We start from the raw sequence: 17,687 nt of genomic DNA on the forward strand, positions 1-17,687 counted from the left end.
CCACTTCAGGTATGGGCTCATCGACCTGCCTGGGGAGCACACAGTGCCCAGCACAATGAGCCTCCTGTGTGACAGGAGCCCCTGTCACAGCACCACCATATTAAATAGTAATAATCAGGCATAAGATCATGGTGAAATAAAGCCCAAAATGCTAGCTGCAGATTCAAAAGGCATCACTGAGAGAAGCAAGCAACTATTAGAGTAGTGTGAAATGTTTGCAGTGAAACCCAAAACCACATAAAACTTGCCTGGTTTGGGGTTTTATAACAAACTGAAAACTCAGAACAGGTTTTCTGAGAAATTCACAAACCTCCTGAAGTGAAGCTGAGACCAAATTAAGGTTTTGCATAATAGTTTTGAAATTATATAAAAATTCCTATACTCGGGGGTGGGGGAGGAGAAATGAAGCAAACAATAAGTGGGAGCTGCTTTGACCCTGACCAAGTTCACTCAACCCCAAGAGCAAAATAAATGAATTTTGAAGCAACAGAGATACGTGCCAACCCGCAGAGACTGAAACCGAGAGGGATTTTTGCAAGGGCCCTTGCAAAGTTATCCCCAGCTCTGGTGATTTCTTCACCACGAAGAGGACAGACACTATTAGCAGCCTTGGAAGAGGTGTGAGTATTTTGGCCTGATTCACCGTGAGAGAAGCATCTACTGATCAGAGTCTCCCATGTATCTCACGAAGTCTCAAAGTGCCTTTGGCTGCCTGAGTCATGTGGGAAATGTTTAGGGTAATGCTTTTCAGATGCGTCAATCATAACCAAGTCCTCGAGGATGTTTGCTGGCGTCCCTCCCCTCTCAGCAATGTACGGGTTCACAGGCTCCGGGAGCTCGCGCGAAATGCTGCAGGCCAAATTCTGCCCGTCCTCTGTAGGGGCCCAGAGGGTTTCACCAGCACAGCTCTGAGACAAAGCCTCACACAGTGCCCAGGGATTGAGGTGGGATGCAGCCCCCAGCCTCCTGCAGCACGGTCCCCAGGAGGGGAGCGGGACACCAGCACCTGCCCCCACCCCACCACAGCTGGGTTCAGCACAGAAAGCTGCTGCAGGAGGCAGTGATTGCCACATCCGCCCAACAAGTGCCTTCAGGGGGAGGATGCAGAGAGGGCGATGCAGCCCTGCATGTCACTTTTCCACCTGCCTGCTATTTAGGATGAAAAGATGATCGGGCCCGTAAAATACAATCCACTGCGCGATGACTTGTAAAGCAGTAAAACGGAGACATTGAAAGTCATTCACGCCTCTTTTCATGCCATTGCACAATGAAATCCTACCCACAAACATAAAATTTGTCAGGTTAAGGCCTGAAAGATCTCAGAAACATCTGTAGGAATGCCAGCTCCCTCTGTAGCCGCAGCGGGTGGATGTGCTGGGGAGGGATCACAGGCGGCCCGGCCGAGCATCCTGTACAGCAGGTGTCGAAAGTGCACAGGCCTTTCCAACACGTGCAGCAGCAGGCCGTGCATTAAAACCCCTCTGTGTCATCTGATAATAAAGCAGAAAGAATATCACAGCCTGCAGTCTGTAAGTTCCCACCCCTGCTCCACTGACAAGAGCTCTGATCACATTGGAAATGCATCAGCCACTTCTGCAAAGCCAGAGGGAGCCTTATTCCTCAGAAGCAGCACTTGAATTGGCATATGAAGAGCTTCAATGCCTTGGCTAGACCAGGGACAGGAGAGCCCCTTGTCCTTCCCGTGCTGGGCACAGAGCCCCTGGGCAGCTCCTGCACAAAGCTCAGCATCCTGCAACCCAGCCCGAGGAAGTCTCTCCAAGCAAGAAATTCCTGAAGTAGGTCTCATCAGCAAACCTCAGCAAAGTCGATTTCAGGTCACAGCATCAGCCTGCTGACGTACAGTGGGAAGAAGCAAGATTTGGGATGGAGCAGCAGTTGCCACACAGGCTGTTCACAGCCCCTTGTCCCTGCAGCATCGCACCCTGGCGTGCAGGGTCGGGAGGCAAAGCATGATCCTCAGTGCAGAGCCTTTTCCGCCACTATATTTGGGATTGCGGTGCTCATTTCTATTTTATCTGTCAATAGGGCTCCTGTTTTACTGGATCCAGCCATAAAAGGTAAGGAATCCCCCACAGGCATGGGTAACACCACTAAATACTGGTCCCCACAGTGGTAAATTGGGTTTAAGAGTTTGGAGCAGAACGGTGAGAGAGGAGCCTCTTTCCTGAACCAAGGAATAATCTAAAGCCCCACTTTCTCCCCTATGTGACTTTTGTCATTATCATCTTTTCTGATTCTTACAAAGCAAACCTAATTAGGAAGCTCTCTCATTAGTCTTCCAGAAAAATTAGCACAGCTTATGCTAATTACTCCTGTAAAATTTAATAAACTCGTTGAAATGGGAATAGTCTAATGAGGTTTTATTTATTGAACTAAGATAACTATAAGGAAAAAGGTTAGGACACCAGGATATCCAGAGTGGTAATAAAACTACAATTTATTCAATTTCTTCACAGGAATTTTATTGCAAACCTTTTAAATTCAAATATGAGTTACAATTTGAATGTTAAATCAATCTAGAATTTAATTTAATAACAGGAAGTGCTCTGTGTTTTCTTTAAGTATGATTACAATACAGCCCTGCTACTGTACTTGTAGGAGGAATTGTGCATTTGTATTGTGACAATAATACCCCTTTTAAAATGAGTTCCTGTTCATCAGAGCTTCATCTGAACACATGTAACTGGATTAGTGATAAAATATACAGGCTATGCTAAGGAGATGATTCAGACACACACAGGTTTCCAAGAAACTTCCTTGAAATGACTGCTCTCTATAAGCATAAGAGATTTATTTTGTTCTCCAGAGAAAATTTAGATCGCTCTATGAGTATAAATTTCTTTAGGTCCCTTTCACTGCTATATCCGCTGATACTATAATGGGGCAAACTATAAAGCAATTTTACAAAGGATAAAGTCATATCCTGTTTCAAACGCAACTACAGATTTTTTTTTTAAATCCCACATTTTGATTAAATAAAAATATGCGATTTACTTTTCATATACATCTAGGGTTTGAAAAAGAACACAACACATGTAACTTTGAAGTTGCCAGAGAGCCTCTTCGCCAAGTTAACTAAACCACCACAAAGACTGAGTTCCCTCTATCCCAAGTTTCTCTAGCCTCATCAAAGAGAATTAATCAATCCAGAATAGTATTCCAGCATGTAAGAAGAGGATAGCATTTCCATGTAAGTACATATGTCAAAAATCCCGTAGATAGATTTTATTGTAAATTCTATGTTAGGTCAGACTCTGTGGATTCGTAGGATTTGATGCAAGAGTTAGATTAAATCCATAGGCGAGGCTTTATCAGACTGTAAGGCATGTGGGAGTGCTTTAGCCCAAATGGTAAATGAATTCTGTAAGCTCACATGCAAATAAAAATAGCTAAATATGGTTTTGCATATCAATTGACATAATAGTTTAAAATTGTGTGCATGCAGAAGTGACAATAGAGTACAACTAAACACATGTGCTGACTTGTGCAGGCGTTTCAGTGTTAGAACAATTTTAACAGGCTCATTTTAAGGTAAAAAGGCTCCACATAGATCGCTTCATCCTTTCCAAACCAAAAGGGAGGAAAAAAATGAATAGGATAAATGTCACAAGAAGCATCACTAAAGCCACTAACTGTATAAAGCACATACTTATTTGGCCTAAATTGTTTGAACTAGCCCTGGCCAAGAAAAGGTTTTAAGTACCCTACTGGGACAGATGCGAAGCGGCAACAATAGAAGCCACACTAATGCAATCCAGGTAACACAATCCTGTTTCAAAAACACGGGGAGGGCTAATTACAGTACTGCTGAGTCAAATTTCTTATACCACTGCAACCCACAGGAACAGGTCAAAATCAAATGTTATTCAAACCACAGTCATATCAACCTTCTGTATCAAAGTCACAATTTAAAACCAAGTGAAGAACTTAAAAGCTTAACCCATTCACCAGCCAAATGTGATTTAGTGCAGGTGGTGAGGTAAAGCTTGTAAGATGAGCCTTAAATCATGTTTAGTTGTGTTTTAAATATAATCTTCAGAATTTGAATCTTTTGCATCGATTATGTAAATACTGATGAATTGATCACTGCTAGGAAGCTAAGTCTGATTTTTCATGTAAGAGTTTCCCTCTGTTTATAAGCATGTAACAGACAGCATCTCTGGCTTTCATAATTTTAAATGATTTGCAACTAGCAGTTTTGCATACTAGATAGTTAAACAAAATATTTCCGTAAACCTGCCATTAGCATCTTAACATCTCACTTTCCAGTACAATGAAAAATTCATGTGAATTTTGTAGCTTTCATGTCGCTCAAAATGCCACTCTAACACCATGTTTATAGTGTTCAGGTCTGCAGCATGCTTATAAAACACATCTCTATACAGATTTCACAGTGGGTTTTTTTTCCCCTGCTTTCCCTGGTGCTACCTAATGCTCACAGAAGATGAAAATACGCCTAGTTAAAATAGGTAGATACATCTTCTGAGATTTAAACATTCTCGGGATTACTGATTATAGCTAATCAAAACACCTGCGATAAGCTTCCAATGTATGCACTTTCTTAACAAATTCAACCCAGAGCTATCAATCTGGCAGCCTGCAGCAGCGCAGTGCCCGGCCAGGCTCTGCCACCCCCCTCCTCCCTGCCTGGCACTCCACACACCGAACCCTTTCACCTTTTGTCATAAAACCACGCATGCTGGCATGGAAGGCGCTTTGAACCTCATATAGCAAACATTAACTCAGACAATAACACCAGGAGAAGCACGCCACTCCATACTCCCGCTCCTGTATGCATAGATAGTTTCCCTTCAGGGTCCCTGTACGCGCAGATTAGCGCAGTGGTATTGCTTTCCCCAGCTGATGACAGACAGATTCAGTACTTCATGGCCATTTAACTCTTATAGAGTAATGCTGCATAATAACCTGGTTATTGCGCACGGCTTCGTACAATGATTTTTGACAATTAAAATGTAAAAATGACTATTTGGTACCATTTTGCATAATTTGCAAGCACAGAAACTGCACATGGCTCAGAACAACTAAAATAGATGTATTGTGCTACAGTGATTTACTCGGTGATGTCAGATTAGCAATATGGATCTGTTTAAAAACACAATAATTAAGATGGGCAAAAACGAATTAATCAACTGACAATACAGTCAAAATAGTATTCCAACCAAAGAAAATCACAGGAGAAAAAACCCTTAGTTTGCAGATCTATTTTTTTAACTGTTTTTATGCATAAATAAAAACCTTAAAATGTAGATGGATTGCACCCAACAGAACTACTGTAGCTAAAAGTGATAATGATTCAAACATTTTTCAAATAAAAGTTAAATATTTATAAGCACCCAACCACATTTCATAAATCACAAACTATTATTATTTTATTCCTGAAGCTTCCCTGGCACAGCATGTGAATTGAGCCACAGAAAGTCAGAAAGAAAAATCTCTTCTTTATGCACATGAATCAGTTGCAAGCACTGGAGCCCTCCAACGAGCAGGTCGCTCCGTTAGCCTCCATATGGCCCTTCCATGACAATCGCAATTGCAAAGCACAACTAATTTGGTATCAAAAACAAAATTTCCTCCATATATACTCCTAATTCTTCCCCATTAGCAACACAGGGCAGGTGTTTCATTATAATGAGGAGGAAAAGAAGAAAAAAAAAAAAAAGCAAATCGAAGGAAACAATAGCAGTCCTTACCTGTCAATTATCACTGGATCTGATGGAGTCTCATTTCTGTTGCCACAGCTTTTCTTGTCACAACAGCGGCTACAGAGCAAAAGTGAAAGGATTTAGTGCGACCATTACACTGTAAAATCATCATTACGAACATGGTGGGTTCAAATTGCCGGCTAGAGTTACCGCTCCGTCCCTGCCTGGAAATCAGTCAAATGCAGCGGGTCACATATGGGTTAATTACTGTGTTTAACTTCTTGCACAGCTGGTTAACAATGGAAAATATAAAAAGAGAGGGGTTTTGCCCCTTTCACAAATAATAATTCAAGGATCATCCGAAACAGGGAGACCTGTCTATTCGTGGTCTTTTATCCATGGGGTTTAACAGTTGTCCCATATACATATGCACTCAGAATAAGGTGAACACAGCTTTTACATTTGCTTACCACTTACGTTATGTGGCCGCACAGTTTTCCTACTTTTACACAGAGCTGAAGTCTCAGCTGCCGGGAAACCTCCCCCCGAAATCCAAAAGCACAATTATTCTCCCTTTAAGAAATATTGCTGCTAAGGGGGGAACTAAAATGCAAACACTGCTGGGTTGTTATGTGGGAGTTTGCCCATTTCCCTAGTTTTTGGAGCACGCTGGTGTCTGTTTGTGCCAGGAGAGCACCGTTCTGTGGCTGGTGCCTGCAGCAGGTCGGGTGCAAAGCCAGCACGTGAAGCACCAGCTCTGTCTGCCAAAGCCTGGCACCATCACTGGCCTTAAGGCTAGGACTTTCACAAAGGTGGCTCAGCATTTGCACAGAGATGTTAATGGCTGGGGACAAGCCTTTGTTGTGAGAACTGGACACCAGATCCTGGTTTCTGCAGGGTGAGGGCTTGGGGACAGGAACAGAGATGCCGGGCATGGGGACGGCACCCCGTGGTGGCACCAAGTGGTGGAGCATGGGGCCACCCCCTCAGCTCTCCGTGGCCAGACGTGGGTACACTTTGCTGCTCAGCAGAACTCCTGGTGAGCCCCAGCTGTGTGCCACATGCCTTTGGGAAGCACCGTGCTCATTTCAAGCGGTGTCCCAGGGCCTGCACATCACCGTGTGTCAGCAGCCGGCTTTGTGCATCCCGCAGCAGCCACCCGCTACTTGCCCTCCTGCTCGGGTGGACTATTTTCTTTTTCCCAAAAAGGTGGAGGAACATCAGCGCAGGAAGAAGCCCGCAGAAGTGCCATGCTATATAAATAGCCCTGTTGGGAGTATGACAAAGGTTCTCTTGTGTTGCTGAACAATAGAGTGAATAATATACAGTTACCCACCAAGATTAGCAATAAAGCAACTAACCACACTAAAGATAACAAAAAAAAAAAGGGGGGGGGTGAGCTTTTACAAAAACAGACTGTTTAAACATGGTTTCCAAAAGAAGAAAAAAAATTGTTTTCAAAGAGAGGAAAATACATAATTCTTTTCACCGCAAAAAGCTTCAAGGCAACTATTCAGGGCTGAAACTTTTCACAGTTAACACATGTGCGGTATCTTCATTTCGGTGGAAGTTACATTGTTTAGGATTGCCAAAAAAAACTGCTTAATTTTACAGCACAATACCACAATTGATCCACCAAAAAAATGCAAGAGCTTTGGCACCCAGAAAGCATTAAAATTTAGGAAGGAATAAAATATGCTGTAGGTAAATAGTCATGTGGACGTTCGGGGGGCTTTTTTGCCTATAAAAGGACTTGTCATTGGAGTGCAGCTAGAATGTGTGGGGTGAGAAAATTTACCCACAAACAAGGCAATAAAAACTGCTAATCATTTTTAAATGATTAAAATGTAATTAGAAACAGAGTTGGCACAAGTTAAGACAATGCAGTTCTTGTGACTGAAGCGAATCAGGGCTAGTCCTGACATTCTCCCAGCAGACTGCAGGGACAGAAATTGCCACACTAACGCAGGCGAGCGAAGGTTCCCAGGCTCCCCGCCGCGCCGGGCGGACCCCCGTGTCCCCCTGCACCTTCCCGGGTGCTGGCCCAAAAGGAGACGGGGACAGGGATGCTCTAGCCCTGAGTGGGACAGAGCCACAAGGTGGCCGCTGGGGACAGTCTGGCCTGGAGAGCAGGGAGGACACGGCGCTGCTCATGGGGTGGCCTCTCCGCTTGGTGTGGGTGTCCCAAGAGGATTCTCCAATAGGCCTGAGCAAAAGGCCTTTTAAAAATAAAAAGTCAAGCTGAGGTTTATTAATTTATTAGTAGTAGTAGCCTCCCCGTCACCAGCAGAATTACAGGCTTCATCTACCTTTGTTTTTCCATGCAGAAAATCAAGGCATCGCACAAACCCTGGGTTTTAGATCACTTCTCATGGCATAAGCATTCAACTTGCTTTGAAAGCTTTGGATTTTAGTGTTTACTGAACACTTTGAAAAAGTTCCTAAATGTTCAGCACCTTTTCAATCCTTTCCCCAAAGGAATCTTAAAACTCCCAGGAGTTTCTCCACGTCTCCAAGAAGTCCTCCAGCTCCCCACAGGCTCTGAAGGTGCAGTGAGAGGCTCCAACTGCCAGCTCCTGGACTGTCCCTCGGGAATGTCCCTCCCCGGGTGGGACAGGGAGCCAGGGCTCAGGCAACATGTCACTCTGAATCACAATAAAAAACTGCAAAAACTGCTTGGTTTGTTTTTAAAACAAATAGTCCTCAATAGTAACCCGGCCCTCTGGGGACCTGCTGCCCTCCTGCTGCCTTGCTCCGCATCGTCTTCCTCCCTTTCCCTTCCCCATGCTGGAGCATCCCTTTTCCATGCCACCTGGTCCCCACTATGGGCACACAAGAGTTTTCCACCTCACCCTGGCACCCTGCACCCCAAAACCTCCCCATCCCCAAGCCGGCACAGCAGCCAGGAGCATCGCTGCCCAGAGGAGCCCTGCTTTGTGTATCTGTGCGCTCGGGCTTTCTGCGGGGACAATGAACAATGAGAAATTACGGGGTGATGGCACGTGGCCAGCGCAAATGCGACTTTCCGATCATTTAGCTGCCAGGCTCTAACAAGTCGTTAGCGAGTCCGCGTGGGACATCTTGCAGCAGCTCCCGGCGAGGCGGGCTGCAGCCCACAGCCATGCGGCCCCTGCCCCAAATGGGCTCCTCGCTCCCGAGCGCAGAGGTACGGGAGGTTCTCGACAAAACAGCTGTTAAGATTTTATTTTGCAAAGACAAAAACCATATTTTACTCCGACCTCATTCTCAGAAATCACTGAACCATTTTAGCTGAAACTTTCCAAAGAAAGTCAGCCTCGGGCTGACACCCTGCAAAGGACATTTCAGCCAGAACAGTTTAAGTTTGGCAAAGCTGTAAGCCACTGAAGGTTTCATAATGGAAATTGTTGAGGCAATATTAACTATAGATGTCCCTCCCCATGCTCCTACAATACTAATAAATTCCACCAAGGCTGTGAATTCTCCCCAGCTATTAGCATTTTTGCCAACAGCATAGATTTTATATTTGACAAAATACAATGAAAGCCTTTGAAATAAACAGCCACCTGAAGCAAACCTCAGCCCCGCTTCCCTACCGCAGCCAGGACGCTCCTGTACATTTGAATTCTTTGTCTTATCCGTGCCATAGTTGGAGTATACTATAAATACCCAGCTTTGTCACATAAATGCAAAGTTTTATTGTGCAGTTAGCCTTGATAGAAAGCACTGCTGAAAGTTGTTTAGAAATTAAATATCTAAAACAAGCTATTTTAAAATACAGAGCCCTCACTATTTCATGTCTGAAATGAAGAAATTTCATCTTAGGGAGAGCAAGCTGTCTTTCACACCATATGGCTAATGGTAGTGCATAGCAATTAGCTGGGCTGATTAATGGGGAACAGACTCTAATTTTATGCTTATAATTGAGGCTGCATTTGCACCCCTGGTGCAAATTCAGCACATCCCAACTTCCACTTACAACAGGCAAGAAATCAAGAGAAACAGAATGGTGTGGAGAGAGATTTTTTTCCCCTTCTAGACCCCTAAAGAGCATCAGATTTGCAATTTAAAAGAGTGTTAGCAGCACAATAGATGACAGATTTGTGCAATAGGGTCAAGCGGCCTGGTAAACAAACAGCACCCTCTTACAAATGTATAGGCAGAAGAGGAAATGGGGAATATCTAATATGAGCTGTAAGAAATTTGAATACATCTCCCCCACCCCGTCAGACACACATTTGCCTACCGTGGTCAGATTTTTTTTTATTTTTTTTTTGCTACCCCTCCACCTTATGCTCATGAAACACAAAGCCAGGACTGGCAGTAAACAAACCCAAGGAGAGGAATAAAGCTCCTGATTAAGCGAATTTCGAGAACGAAAAAAGCATAAAGTGCTTTATTAAAGGGAAAGACGGCTCCAAATGACGTAGCACATCTTTCCACGTTCCCAGAACGGAAATAATTTTATCTCAGTCAAACTATATTGACACGGCTGTAAATCTTTGATGTAGCTCTTCTGGTTAAAACTCAGCCTCCTATGTAAAGTTTCCATTTATTTATTACTCTTGATGTTTCTAAAGTATTTGTAATAAAATTAATGCATTACATAGGTAAGTCTCCCTGCTACACAAGGGCTCTGTGAGAGCATCCCGGTGCTGGCAGGGAGGCCCGTGGGGCTGCTGCAGGGAGGGATGGATGCTCCTCTCCTCTCCTCTCCGCCAGGCACGACCACAATGTAAAGCTGCAAAGGCTCTGCTCCTAAGTTTGGGTGCTCAGCCAGAGTTGCAGGCAGATTAATTCCTACCTTAAAACCTTGCGGTCTAAGAGCCAACAGAGCACATCACCCAAGGCTAAGAGCACATTCAGGCCCCGACGCCGCAGGCACTTGTGCTTAATTTCACCCACTGTTTCACTGAGCTTCTTACAGGAGAAAAGCAAAGCATGCACTTCAGCCTTATCAGGTCAGGGGCCTCCTTTAATATTTCCATGAATTGTTCCTAGCTAGGTATCTAGTGCGAAAGTGGTGCTAATTGGGCCAATGAATTTTAGGGCAATTATGGGTTGTCAGCGTGACTGGGTTTCCATTTGGAAAGGGAGAACTGGCTGGGAGTCCTCAGCAAAGCAACGTCCCTGCTCCCAGCAGCAGCAGCAGCTCCAGCACCTCTTGGAGGTCCCCGTCTGCTCTCGGGTGGCTCTCAACGGGCTCTCTGGTTTCCCAGAAAAAGCCAAACCTGCTGAACGAAGCAGCTTGGAAAAATAGGATATGGAAACTAAAATCCCTCAAGTCCTGCAAGTTGTGGTGTTGCGTAGGGTTTCACTCAGGCTGGCAAAGCAAGGAGAGCAGCTCCCTCCTCTCTGCCAGCATTGCAGGGAGCTGCCCTCGAGCTGGGTTTTATCAGAGAGGAGCTGTTGGGAAGGACCAAACATGCAGATCCCCAAGAATGAAGAAACATAACTAAAAAAAAATAATAATAAAAAAATCAACCAGCAGAGAAGTTTCCATCTGAATATTTTGTCTAAGACTCTCCCCCACCAGGAAACTCTCATCCAAGTTTATTCTCTTAGAAGTGGGTACCAGTTTTTACCCTCAAGTTACTCCTTTTTAGTAAATGTGTTTTGTAAAAGTTACAACGCATGCAATGGCATTTTTACAGTCTTAAAACAACTGATTGTAACAATGAGCTTATGCAAGAACCCCTCGTCTTCCACCAGGGAATTATTTTCTGCCATCGAATAACATGTAACAAATGAGTTTTTCAGACATGCAAAAACACCCACTAACTTTAATGAGACTGCAAGGTCAAGCTCTACTAGGTGTCGGAGGGGTCTTTGAGAGGATGCTGCCTTCCCTGCAGCGGGAAGGAAGCAGAAGAGGCTTCACCTAACGCTACCAGCCAGAAAGAAGAAGGAAGTGGCTGCCTGTGGCAGAAGCGCCGCACCCGGGGGAGAAGATATTTGACTGTCCTGAATTTAAGCGACCAGCCCCAGGCGGGAACGTTCAGGGGAACAGAGCACAGGGCAGGGCCAGATCTGCCTGGGGAAGTTTGATGAAAAGCAAAAAACAGCCAGTGCTGGGCTGGGGGAGCATCGCCTGCTTGGCTCAAGCTGCATGGGCAGTGGGTGAGCAGCTGGAGGGGCAGCCCAGCCTCAGCCAACAGCCCAAAAGCCTCCTGGCTTCCCGTCCTCCTGCACATCCACAGGCAAACAAAAATGAGTGCTTTGTCATTTTACTGGGGACATAATTTTGGGAATATTGTGGGGGGACAGGCAAAGGCTACAACTGACTCTTAATTTTGGTGAGGAGACCTTTCGTGGGCTACGGAGTCTAAATGCAAACCAGTAGCGTGCTGTTAAGGAAAACTCTTTATAAATTGAAAACTGCTGTGACGACTGAGACCTTGCTGCTAATTACACACACCGAACTGTGTTATTTTGGGATTGTTTAATGCAAGAAAGATAAATTTAAGTCCTAAAATAGCTGCAGGTTCAACCTAGATTTTGAGAGACAGATTCATCTTCTCATCACTAATTAGCTGGAAGCAGGGTAGCTCTTACCTGCACATTATTTCATGCGTGAGCAGAACTCGGCACATTTCTGGGTTCTTGTCTTGGCCTTCATACACTATCGCCTAGAAACAAAACACATTTTTAGCTATGCATCAAGTGGAGTTTGGAGAAAACAAAAAAGGCATCGCAGTAACTGAGCGCGCAGCCGGCGTTGCAAGCTAAGTCGCGGGGTAGGGAGACGGCGTCACCGCTGAACCTGCTTAAGATTTGTGGTTGGAAAACAACACAAGCTGAGTACAGCTAAATTCCCTCCTCGCCGCTGCACATCTCTCAAGCTGTGTGTAGGATGGGTTTTTTTAGTAGTCAAGACAACCACAATTTTCTTTTCAATTCAGAATAAAATATAAACCTAATAGCATTAAAAGAAAGAGAAAAAAAAAAAAAAAAAGGAAAAAAAAAAAGAAACAACAGCAAGGCTTGGCATACTTTGGGTCCTATTCATTTAAAAAAAAAAAAAAAAAAAAAAAAGGACAGAAAGAGAGAGCTCATGCATTTTTAATTCCAAAAGCTGCACACTGCGCAGCCCAGGCGCTTTCCTGGTAGCTCCTGGAAGTGTTTGGGCCTGATTCTGCCCCCGAAGCTCGCGATCCGGAGAGCAGCTCTGGAGCTGCAGGAATATAAATAAGGGAGAAGCAGGCCCTGCCAGAGGATACCAAAACAAACAGAGGATAAACCAGCCTGGGAAATTTGACTCTGAGATAGCACGGGGAGAACTCTTTGAGTTAAAACTGTGGAAAGACGGGGCATTCGCCTTTCAAGAAGAGTCGATTTTTGCAGCCCTCCCACCAGCAGGACCGGGAGCGACGGCGAGGGATCGGCGTCACATACCAGCAGAGTTACCGCTCACTCTAGAGAGTTTCCATCGGATCGGGACAGAGTTTTGCTTTCTGCCCCCACACACACACAGCCCTGGCTTGTCACTGCTGATTCACCCCCAAAATACCAGCAGCTGGGCAGTATCTGCTCCGGGTTGTCCCATTGCCCCCAGCAGCAAATCAAGACAGAAAAGAAATTGCCTTTGCAACGGCAACTTTTGATGGCACTGAGGTTCCTGAATCGTTCAGGGTGGCAGTGCACAGCCGGGATCAGATCAACAAGCCTGCTTCCCAGCATCAGCTCTGCCCTCAACACGTGGTGGGACCCTGCCAGCCTCTAAAATACAGACTTAGGAATAAATCAGGAAAACAAACCCGCAGGTAAAATGACATCTGATATGCGTATCCCTAAAGCTAACATTAAATTAGTTTTTGAAAGTTAAAAAAAAAAAATAGTAGGTTATATGGAGGAAATATATTTTATGGAATGAGACCGTTCTGATAAGGAAGTGTGGAAAATACCTTGTTTTTTTCTCATTAGTATCTTGATACATGATGGAGTGAGATCATGTGAACTGCTTTCCCAGTCCTTGCAAATATAACCCGTTAAAGGTAAGAGGTGTCATACCTACAACGGAGGCAGGACTCCCAGGACACGCAAATCTGAAGAGGCATGAGCTGATTTTTTAACATCATTATATTAGTAGTACTCAATCTTAATATTATGCATTATAAAATGATTTAGCAATTCTATAAACAATATCAGGAATGGCTCTGTGTTGTCTCTGCTAATTTAAATCATTCCCTTTCAGTTTTGCTGCGTGCATTTCCCCACAACCTGGAAGCCAGTATAATTTTGCTGCTGAGGAGATGGAACAGAGACCTCCGGTGCCATTGCACCAGGTACAGAGCATCGCCAGCTTCTGCCCCTCAGTCCCACCAGAGAGGGACACAGGCTGTGAGCCCAGCACATGCAGAAGACACAAACGTGGCTGTGGGATACATGCAAAACCCTCACAGCAAAGCCACCAGCAAAGCCCTGACCCAGGCTGGGACCTCTCTTCCCTGGCAGCTGCTGGATGCAGCACATAGGGATGCTTTCCCGGTGGTGGCCCAGGGGCCACAGCTGGTTTGGAAGATGCCCGTACAGACACGCATGGGGGTGTACGTCAGGAGCTGGGACAAATTCAGAAGATCCTCATTCCCGTGCATTAAAGAAGACGGGATGAAGATTCTAGCCAAAACCAGGGAACCAAAGGAACCAGCTGACAACAGCGGGATCAGCAGGGACACTGCAAAGACTCCAGAAAACCCCAGACTAGGTTGTACCTGGCAGTGGGACCGGCCAGGTACGGGCAAAGCTCAGGGCTCTTGTTGGTCCTAATCAGCAAATAATCAAAAAATAATCTGCTTCTGAGAGCGCAGAGCAGATCTTACATTAAGGCTCCTGAGGCTGTCAGTGGAGACAAACACCTCCGGTCCCCCCTCACCTGGCACAGCATGACATGGTGCCCGAGAGAGGACTGCTGGGCTTGGCTCCCCCTTCTCAGACTTTCAAACCTTAAAATAAATTTGCCCGGCCTGGGTTACCTTGTTGCCAGTGAATTCAAGGCAGCAGTAGAAATGACCAAGCTGAACACAAAACCTTTCTTTTCTCCCCTCCTCTCTCTCTCTTCCCCTTCTCTTCCTGCTGCTATGCTTACTTAACCTCCAGGTACCCGCTTAAATAACTCAACTAAATAGCAATAATGAACGGACAGAGTCAACACTGTGGTACATAATCACCTTGTCTGTTGTGTTTAACGTCAGTGATCCCTTCTTTGCGTGCATGACATTCTTCAGCCTTCGTCTACGTTAAGGATTTGCTTTTCACTTTGTTTGCATTTGACTACTAATATTGCACCGATGCACACCGCGGTTTCTCACTGTTAAGTGCAGGTCCTTCCATACAGCCTATTCCACCAGGAATTTCTAGGGAATTTTAGGAAGCAGGAGGAATTGCCCAGTTCACTTTACATCCCCAACTCCCATTCCTATTTCCTAATATACTTGTGCAAACGGGTGTGCAAAGCACCAGCTGTTTACTCCCATGAGTGACTCCCTGAGAGCGTTACAGACCCTCAAACGGTGCTGCTCTAAAACACCAATTCTACAATTAGTTGCAAAAGGGAAACAGGAACTGCTAAAGTTTCACATCTTTATAGCTGCCAGAAGTATTTTTACAGGAAGGGTCTACGATGTTACCGTTGTGAAAATATTTAACTTTAAGATTTGAAAAGAGACTCTTTTAACAAAGCCTTCTGATTTTTTTTTTTTTATTTTTTTTAATTAACGTTCAGGCTTTGACACAGGCTGACTGTGGCAGGAGTCCCCGCCGCACGAACATCATCACAATTTTGTCAAATAGGGATCACATTAATAAGAGATAAAGTGAAAGTTACAGTGTATAAACTTAGACCACAGCAGAGCTAAAAATAAGCCTTCAAATACACATCAGAGTTGCACAACAAAACACCAGCAAAGGAAATGAAAATTATAGACTTTGTTTTTCCTTTTTGTTTACTTCTTGTAGTTTTGACTCGGTGCATCTCGTAAGCATTTTCAAATAGATTTTATTCTCCTGAACTTAAATATTTCCCCGCAAAACTCAGCTTACATTTGTAAACCATTACTCACATAAGTAACCTTTCTACAAGAAGCCCCAGTGAGTAACAATCGCTCATGCACAAATGAATTTCAAAATCAGGCCCCGAAAAACTAACGTAGAAATGTAAGACTCCTCGCTTCCATTTAAATAAAGCTGCATAAAAAAGTTAAATCAAATGCAATTCACTACTTGCCAACACATAAAAATTACTAAATTGAGCACATCCCAGTCATTTCTAGACAAGTGCATCCAACAATTTGAAAAAGTTTTCAGTGAGAGTTCATAAAAAATAAAATAAAGGGGAGGGAGGTAATATAAAAGCCAAGACTACAGTTCTCATTTAAACCAGTTTTTCACGAGTAAAGACGGCAGAATAAAGCAGTAAAATAGTTGACAAGTAAGTTGGAAAGATTTAAAGGCAGATTCCATCCTTAGCTATTCCTGAATAAATCCAGATTTATGCTGGTGCAACTGCGGGCAGAATCGCCTCGTAGCATCAAGTTGCCAGTCAGGCAATCCTGCTCTCTGAGCTGGATGAGAAACAAGCTTGAAGGACTGAGCTCATGGCCGTTATAGTATTCAGTTATGTCACAGCCTTGATTTTAAAAGAGGGACAGAATGAGAGAAATCACCAGCGTGCATCTAAATCCACTCGCTTTCAAATTCCTCATCTGTTTCGCAAAACAAACTATCTCCTTTACTGAAATAAAGGAGGGAAAAAAAAAAAACTCATTAGAATGAGGGTCTTTTCAAAACAGAACTAAAATGATTTGCAGTGACGTATACAGACATACACACAGAGAGAAAATAAAATCCTGGCCCCACCGAATTCAATAGGAGTTTTGCAATTGACTTCAGATGGGCCAGGATTTCACCCAGCGAGGATTAGGCTTGTATCCGCTATATATCTACACAGAGAACGCTGCAAATTCAGTGCATTGCATTTATTTGGCTTCGAGTGCTTAACCCCTAATTACCCAAGTTTTTCACTCCTCGCCCAGGCAGAATTTCTACCCTTCCCAGTCTGGTTTATGCCGGACAAGCAGCACAGCACTGGGTCCCCAGGAGAGGACGTTTAGTTCGTGCTGCGTCTCAGCGCACAATTCAGTAGCATCTAATTATTTTATCCAGTCTCACCCTGCCTTTGATACACAGCCTGCTTATCGACGTATTCACACAAATTAAATAAATTTATCTCTCCTAATATGTTCATTTTTAATGGTTTTCAAACATTCACATGGAAACAGCTCTAGCGTAAATATCCCAGAACAAATGGCTGTATATTATACAGGAGGGAGCAGTTGGGCTGCCAGACTGGGAATGCACCAGGCCATCTGGCTCAGGCAGTCTCTCCAAAATCCTCAGCTTTGTTTTCACCCTCAGACTCCAAACAACACATTTTCCACTGTGATGAGTTTACATTTTCCCAAACACAGGTCCTGATCATGCATGCAAATTCCAAACTTCTCCGTTCCTCTCTGTACAAGAAAATTAAAATCACCTGCGCTTCTGACATCTCACCAAAGGAACAAGAAAGCTGCTAAAATCTGGCGCAATGTAAACTTTCCCCGTCACAGGGGTTAGGTTTTGTTTTATGTTTGTGTGAAATTTCTCTGAGTCTGCTGAGGCTCCTCTGAACTTATTGATAACATTTTTTTCCCATGCGTGTAGCTGCCAGAGAAGGGCCAGGCTATGCACAGAATAGAGAGCTGATCAAATATCTGCATACATCAGAGAATATCATAGAGAAAGCAACAGAAAAACCATTTGCATCCAGAGTTACAGTACTGAAAAAAAGCAAAACATAAACAGAGCTTAAGTCTGAAGGAAGGATTTTTCACTCATGAGGGTTCTCAACAATAGACAATAGCTATCTTGCAAAACTTATGATTTTTAAGATGCCTGAGCTATATTACCATCCGTTATATCTTATGAATGAGAAAGGCTGAAGGAAAAATGGGTGGGGAACAAGTATTTCAGATTTATTTCCTCCAT

General features: G+C 44.2%; 1 protein-coding gene across 10 annotated transcripts in view; it reads right to left on the reverse strand.

Moving 5' to 3' along the window:
• EBF1 (EBF transcription factor 1) overlaps positions 1-17,687 on the reverse strand; it is a 272,798-nt gene that overhangs the window by 248,019 nt on the left and 7,092 nt on the right. For all 10 annotated transcript variants that reach the window (XM_027468383.3, XM_027468384.3, XM_027468382.3 and 7 more), the window contains exons 5-6: positions 12,219-12,292; positions 5,733-5,801 (exon numbers count right to left, since the gene is read on the reverse strand). In XM_027468383.3, the coding sequence (XP_027324184.1) occupies positions 5,733-5,801; positions 12,219-12,292 (143 nt within the window). The remainder of the gene's footprint in view (positions 1-5,732; positions 5,802-12,218; positions 12,293-17,687) is intronic.

The sequence above is a fragment of the Anas platyrhynchos genome, chromosome 14, assembly GCF_047663525.1.
Source record: "Anas platyrhynchos isolate ZD024472 breed Pekin duck chromosome 14, IASCAAS_PekinDuck_T2T, whole genome shotgun sequence".
Classification (NCBI taxonomy): Eukaryota; Metazoa; Chordata; class Aves; order Anseriformes; family Anatidae; genus Anas; species Anas platyrhynchos.